Here is a 7,750-nt window from a genome sequence, read left to right on the forward strand (position 1 = left end):
TGGTGAGAGTCGCTCCTGGTTAGGGATCCCATGGATGTCCTCACTTCCTCAGTTCTGCAGTGCTGAAGCACTGTGCCTTTCATAGAATCACAGAACGGTTTGGGTTGGAAGGGACCTTAAAGACCATCTAGTTCCACCCCCCCTGCCATGGGCAGGGACACCTTCCACTAGCCCAGGTTGCTCCAAGCCTCATCCAGCCTGGCCTTGGACACTTCCAGGGATGGGGCATCCACAGCTTCTCTGGGCAGCCTGTCCCAGTGCCTCCTCACCCTCTGTGGGAAGAATTTCTTCCTGATATCTAATCTAAACCTCTGTACTGTGGGCCCTTCTCATCCCTCAGTGCCCTTCGCTCCATTTCCACATGACGTTTACCATAATCTGCCTCGTTCCTGATGGTAGTGCTTTCACAGCATGTTTCATCGGAGGACCTCTGAGTTCTTAACAAATGTTAATAAACTCTCAGACCACCCTAGAGAAAAGCTAATTTTACTACGTGAAGCATAGTTTGAGGAGCAATTGCTGTGGGCCTACAGAAGGCTGCATGTTTATGTGGTGCCAAGTACTCTTTTTCCAGCCTATAAGGATAGCTAGAAACAGGGTTTAAGATTCTCCCAATGTAAGTTTCCTGAAAGCCAGCAGGAGAACCTGCAGTTTGACTGTTTTACTCGGAAGACAAGGCTACTGATCCGAATTCCTGGATCTCCTCTGTAACTGTGACTTTACCTTCAAATATCGTCTTGATCTCGTTCTTTCTCCTTTTTTTAGGAACACGCTTTTGAAAGCAGCCAGAAGTATAAAGAAGGCAAATACATCATTGAACTAGCTCACATGATCAAGGATAATGGCTGGGATTGAATGGAAAGAGCCCAGTCCTACCAGCGTGTAAGAGAATGCCATCCAACCGAACATTATATCCAAGAGTGAGAGAGTGACTGAACGCTTGGTTCCATGCATTTAGAGGCTCTGCAACTTGGGAGCATCTTCACACCCTTCTCCATCTTTATTGGTGACTGGCCTCTAAATTTCTGTCTCTCTGTCTCTTTGCTTTGTATCTGTTTGTGAGTTGACCCTGGCTGCTTCTCTCTCTGTTCTGGCGTTGGCTAAGAGAATGCACCGAATGCCCAACAGCCATTCCGTGTTGACGAATGTTTAATTACAAACTGAAGTTGGCTCTGTGGTGTCATTTCATCAGAAGGTCTCGGTGCGGGAGGAAGACCCGAGTTTTGGGCAGGCGAAGGTGATATAGGGGGTGGGGAGTGGGCCCGAAGGGAAGTCATCAGAAGTTGAAACTGTACTTCTCCTTTCAGTCCTGGTTAACCAAGGCTTGAAACTATCTACTTGTCTAAATGGACAGAAAAATACCTCACGGCTGCGTTCCCTCTGAATCATAAAACTGCTGCTCCATCGGTGGAGCTTCAGTCTAAGCCGGCTGAGCAAAAGTCACAACCCCGCCAGCTAATCGCAAATCTGTGTTTCGTTTGCCGCTGACAGAGTTGTTGCTTGGAGGACCTGAAGGCTGGAGAGATTCCCTGCCTCTCCTTTTCCTCACTGTTTCGGGGTAGGTAGGCCAAACACCCCGACAAGCATCCTTGCAGCTGGAGAAACCAAATCCTGACTGTTGAGCCCTTCAGAGAGGAGAAGAGCCCTTAAGGCGTGACGGGGCTGGAGCTGCAGCTTAGGAGATAGGATGGGGAAGGGGGGGGAAGGCACGTGCGAGGCACAAGAGAGGAAATGGGGAGGAGGATGAGGAGGATGGGGAGAAACTTAGTAATGCAGGGTACCCCCTGATTTCCCAGCCTCCACTGAGCACCCTTGGGGGCCTTTTGCCAATCCTTCCCAGGAGCGAGTAGGAAAATGCTGTTACAGAATGTTTTTCTTAAATCCCAGACGTCGGCTCCACTCTTGGAGCCTGGCAGAGGAATGGTGGGAGTGCGGAGAGGAGGGAGCAGAGGAGGCTGGCAGTTGGAGCAGTATTGCACAGGTGGATATTTCAAGCCCTGAGGTATCCTCCCAAAAACCTTCTCCCCTTTTCTCTCTCCCAGAAGCCTGTTGCAGGCACAGGGGGAATGGGAAAGAAAAAAGAAGTTAAACATCTTCCCCCTACCCCTGAAGCTGTCTGTGCCCTTGAGTTTGAAGGGGAGGGGTAGAGGTGGGCGTCGTAACTGCAAGGGACAAGTCCTTCCCGTTTTAATTTTTTCATTTTAATTAGTGTGGACCTTCCCGAGGGGGTTGGTGCAGAAGGGGCGTCGCGTGTGAGAGGGGAGCTGTGTTAGACGTAAATGACAGTGTGAAGTTTGCTCTGCAACAGTCCAGCCAGTATCTGGTGCATAACTCAAGACTACTTAACCGAATTGGTTTTCTCTCTCTTGGAGTGAATTTTCTTTTTGTTTGTGGAATTCTTTCAAGTAGGTTAATCCATTGGGGGAAATCTTTCTTAATCCAGAAGGAAAGAGTATTGTGCAAGGGTTTGTAACTCCTTATGAAACGGAAGCGTTGGAGCTGTAATCTGTTGTCGTTTGCCCCCACCCCCAGGATACTCCGTTAGCTGTGGGGATCGGGACGGAGTGCTGGTGGGGAGACGTAACGAGCTGCTGAGTGGAGGGGATGTGAGCAGAGACGCTACTTAACGGAGCAGGATGGACCTTACTGTTGGGTCTTTGTGCCGAAACTCAAACCTGATGGCCCATCTAAGCAAAGGCTGTTTGTTCTCTTGAACCACTGTTCTGTAGAACCTTGGAAAGAGAAGTGGGATGGAGTCCAGGCACGGCTCCTGCAGTGGACGGAGTTGGCTTGGTTTGGCCTGTCAGGAGGGCGCTTCCCCCTTCACTTTTGTTGCTGTGGCTGCGTAGAAGTTGCTTCAGCTTTCATTTCTGATCCTCTCTGCTTCCATCGTCCGCATTCCCTTCAGTGGTAAATACCTAGGAGAAATCCAAACCTCTGCAGTACCTGCTATTTTGTTGACTTTGGCACTGACCTGGTCCCATTTTCCTGTCTTTTAGTTGGTGATCCATGACAGTTTACTGGGGTTTGACTCGTGGGAAGTAATTTGCATTTTTGAAGAGCTTCTCAGCCCAGATATGTAGCTTTTAAAGGGGTCTGGTTGGAGTTGGGAGAAGTAAGGGATAACCCCAAATCATTCACAGGAGGTTGAGACAAAGAACACACGGGGGCTTACGGTTTTATGTTGGTACTTAGATTGAGTGCCTGCAAGAAGGCGATACAAAAGGTAGGCCTGTCTAGAGGACTGCTCTGAGAAATTAGAACAGTCACTACAGAGAGCTACCAGATGTAAATGTTGTTATCCATGTATCTGGGAGAAGAAAGGACAGTGATCCATCAGATCAGGCTGGTTTTAACCATTCACAGGGGCTATGCTTTTATGACAGCCAGTGTAAGCTTGAATATGGCAGGATCTTAATTCACACTTGCTGAGAATCTGGCATCGAGCCCTGATAGGAAAAATGTATTTGTGCCTGTGAACATCCCCCACACCCAGAGAATTATCTACAGAGGGACTTTAATACACTGTCCAGGGAGATAAGGAAAAATGGGCTTGTGAGGCTCATTGATGTTTGTTCTCTGCTGTGTGTCCATTGAATATGAAGTACTGCTTAGTCCGCTGCTAGCTCATCTGTGACTTGCTGTATTGAGACACATGACAGTGTGGGCAGCTGGTGACCAGACAGGACGGCCAGATCTCTGTGCTACCGCGATCAGCGCAGGCTGTCAGTGACTCCTAGAGTGGAATATTCAGAGCATAACCAAAGAACCTCACTCTCTGCATCCCTCTGGTCGTGTGGGTTGACCGTAGCCAGTGCGTTAGTGACTGGGGCGAGCAAGGTGGGACCGTTGTTTCTGAGCTGGAGGTGTGGCCCAGGGCAGCTGCTTCCTCGGGCGGGCAGTGCCCGAACGCAGAGCACCGAGTGCCCGTGGTGCTGCTTTCCGTGGGTGACATCCTCGAGAAAACAGGAGCAGCAGCGAGTTTTACTTTGTTTTAATGTGGCAGCCTCGTCTCTGGCAAGCTGCCTGCGCCCCTGAGTTTACATCACTCCCCTCTACCCCAAAGCTCAGACTTGAGGAAGTTGTAAATCGTTTTGGTCTGGTGGATTATCTGGTGTGAAATCCTGAACCCTGTAATAAATATTCAGATGATAATATATACAAAGTAGAAAAAAGAAAATTATCTTGTGAAATATACTTTTGTAAATAATATTTAATTTTTTTAAAAAATAATATATTTGGTGCTGTTTTCTCAGAGCCCCTCCCTGAGAGCACTTTTTTGTTGTTTATCAATGATCGTTTCCTTCTGTATTTGTTCGAAAATATGTTTAAAGGGAAACAAAACTCATAATAAACGTTGTTCTCTGAAGTCGATCCATTCTTCCTTGGGACGTGGCTGGAGAGGGGAGTCACTCCTACTTCCATCCGGCAGAATTCGTCTCCAGCGCAGGCGGTGGCCGCCTTATGGAGAGCAGCCCGTGGTCCAGGCAGGTGCTGATGTGTGGGACAGGAGGTCCCATCTGGCAGCCTGAGCCCCATGTGAGCTCCTGCTCCCACGGCAGGTCCCATGAAAGCTGGTGGGGCTCCGTCTGGGCATGGTATTCCTGAGGAGATCTGGTTTGTAGGATCTGGGCCTGAAATTTTCTCTTGCACCAGTATTGGCTGGAGTGAAGTAGATCTCGAGGCTTAGAAAACAGGATTGAACATCGCTGCAACCTCTGCATCGCTGTTTCCAGTTGCCTGGGGGCAGCAGGGATGGAGGGTGGAGATTTCTAACTAGTCATTGTTTTTAAGCTGAAACATAAGTCTTTGGACATGGATCCTGGTTTTCTTTGAGGGTTTGTTCTATTGTTTATTTTTTTTAAACCAGGCTGCTACATAACAAATTAGAGTAAAAGTTTACCTCTCTGGCAGTAAAGTTCTGTTTTTGTTTGTTTTCCTTTCTGTCTTTAACCTCCCCCCCTTCTCTCCCTTCTTCAGTTTTAATTCATTGGGTCTCCTGTTTATCCTGAAGTGGACCAACAGCACAAACCTCTGGACTGTGTTTTGCTGAGCGAGGAGCTGTTTTCAGTGCTGAATAACTGTTGCACGCTCTTTAATTCTCTGGTTTTGGTGTACACAATTAAAATATATACAGAAAAAAAACCCTACGAATGAAATATGTTGTTCTTGTGATGATCAAATGAGAATTTTCTCTGTATGCATTATTCTACGTGGTATGTGAGAGTGTTAATCATGCATTTCACTGCACTTCCTTGTTTCGGGAGGAGCATCATGTTTCCATGTGAACCGGTTCTTGGATGAAGAGATGAGACCCAAACACCCGATTGGGGAAACAGCTTGGCAAAACCCAGAGCTCAGCTCAGTGGGAAGGAGCTCTTCTCACCAGGTGAGAGGCCTCAGAAGTTAAATGCTCAGAAACAATTACGTTAGGCATAGATTTTGCAGGATCCTGTTTAAAAAGATTAAGCAGAAGAGGGGAAACAAAATCATCTTGAACTCAGAAAAAAAAACCCAACATACTTAAATGCAAGCAGAATGGCATTGTGTAAGGTACAACCACGAATAAGCTATTCTCATAGTTACCAACTGTATGTATCCTTTGTTTTGTCTGTCATAAGGAAATGGGAATGCTTTCCCCACTGACAGAACTAAAGGACAATATTTCCAATACCAGCCTGTCTGTTGATGCTCTTGTGTTTACAAACTGTGTATACTTTTATTTCTTTGGTCCGATTTTAATTTAATTTTTTTTTTTTGGCATATTCTTTCAGGTCATTTGCTTCAGTAATAAATGCAATTGTTTGTTTTCAGATAATTGGTTTTCACCTTTCCATGTATTTGTACATTGTACATAGTTCTTCAGTATTAGAGGGAGGCGTATCGTTTGTCATATTTACAATATGTGTTGGTGCTCATTTGAGAAAATAAAATTTTCAAGTACTAAAGCTGCTGGCCCACGTTCCTGTCTTAAATCTCCTGTAGTGTGTGCGGAGTGGAGGCAGCAAAGTTTGGTTGTTCGGGAAACGTTGCATTTAGCTTGAAAACAGTCAAATTCTCCTCTTTCCTGCTAGCTGCCAGTCCAGAGCAGTCACCTGGTGCACTTGAGTCGCTTCAGCACTTAGAGACCGTAGTCGCAGGCGAGGATCCCATCGGGCAGAGCTGAGGTGGCCCTGAAGTCTAGGATTTAGTACAAGAGGAAACCCCCAAGGGACCAGGAGACCGTGCTGGCACCACCGTACCGTATCCAGGTACCTTTCCCCAAACCAGACCAGCGAGGGAAGCACATGCTTTGTTTTGTGAGGAACTATGCAATTTTAAAGTATTTTTCAAGCAGCAACAGTAACAAGAAACCCACGAAATAAACCCCCGTAGTTCTCTTCACAGCGTTTCCTGTGGATGGAGGGTTTGCTCAGTACCATACGTAGCAGTGCCTGCAGCTGGGTCAGGAGTGGGTCAAGAAATTCCCGGTGGCCAGAAAACCGCCGCGGGGTTTGCAAGTTTTGGTTGTTGGCAGAATTCCCTGGCTAGCTCCCCGAAGTCGTATGGTGGTGACCGTAGGAGGTACTTGTCACTTGCAGTCCGACCAGAGCGCTGGGAGAACCGTCTGGCACGTTTGGGCCTTTGCAGGTCAAACGTCTGTTTCAGACGTTCAGCGAGTTTTGCCCGAATTTGATCCACAAATACTCCTGGAGCAAAGCAAATCTGTACGTCCGAGGCTGCGCTTCAGAAGGAAAATCATAGAATCACTAGGTTGGAAAAGACCTTGGAGATCATCCAGTCCAACCGTATCTGTCCACCACTAAACCATATCTCTCAGCACCTCATCCACCCGTCTCTTAAACACATCCAGGGATGGTGACTCCACCACCTCCCTGGGCAGCCTGTTCCAGTGTGTGATAACCCTTGAGCCAAAATGAGCCAAAAATGAGCCAAAATGAGCCAAAGGAGGGGGATACGTCAACTTGAAAATACAGAGCGATTCCTTGGAGTAATGGAGGGAGTTTGCCCATTCAGGTAGACGCTCGGACGCTCTCACGAGCCGTTTTCACTATCTGCCGCCGCTCACCTTGTCCTGTGGCGTTGGCTTCAAAGCCAGGATTGCTTCTCCCAGGTCAGCGGTGTACAGCGTATCCGGTTCCCGGTGCCCTCAGCTCCAAATCCACTTGAAACTGTGGTTGGATCAAAGGCAGTGCTGTCTTTGAGGTGGTTTGGGATGAGCTGATGCAATCCCTCTTCATCTCACGGCCGAAGACGGCTCGGACCTGTCCCCATGCCCTGTGCCAGTGCCTGGCAGTTCACTGTGCCACTGCTGAGCGCCCTTAATTCCCCACGTGTCTGCAAAACCAACTTAACCCTCTTTGCCAGCTGCTAAACACCCTGAACCCAAAGTGGAGCTGAGGCCGTAGCAAGAAAAGCTGCACCCGAGAGGTCGGAGGGAAGGATTAGACGGGGGTTTGTGGGAGGCAGGTCAGGTGCCACAAAGATGTGACTGCGAACCGATGTCCCGTGTGTGCCCGTGGCGTGGGCAGACAGGTTCTGCGGATGGGAGAGCTGATAATTGATGCAGTTAATTGCTGGCAGGTAATTTGTGTTCTTGGTTTCGCCAAAACGTCCGTTTGCTGTGGTTGGCGCCGCGTCTGCGTGGGACGGGCTGGGTCCGTGCTCTGGAGGCTGCCCCGGCATCTCAGACACAGGCTGCCTCACCCTGCGCAGCAGGAAGGTCTTGGGGGTGATGACATCCCAAAAA

At 48.3% G+C, this 7,750-nt stretch overlaps 1 protein-coding gene across 1 annotated transcript in view; it reads left to right on the forward strand.

The window, feature by feature from the left end:
* LOC104505992 (protein yippee-like 2) overlaps positions 1–1,542 on the forward strand; it is a 21,734-nt gene extending 20,192 nt beyond the window's left edge. The window contains exon 4 of the mRNA XM_010146784.1: positions 766–1,542. Coding sequence (XP_010145086.1) covers positions 766–855 — 90 coding nt within the window. The 3' untranslated portion in view covers positions 856–1,542. The remainder of the gene's footprint in view (positions 1–765) is intronic.
* The last annotated feature ends 6,208 nt before the right edge of the window (positions 1,543–7,750 follow it).

The sequence above is a fragment of the Eurypyga helias genome, unplaced genomic scaffold (assembly GCF_000690775.1).
Source record: "Eurypyga helias isolate BGI_N326 unplaced genomic scaffold, ASM69077v1 scaffold17242, whole genome shotgun sequence".
In the NCBI taxonomy this organism is placed as follows: Eukaryota; Metazoa; Chordata; class Aves; order Eurypygiformes; family Eurypygidae; genus Eurypyga; species Eurypyga helias.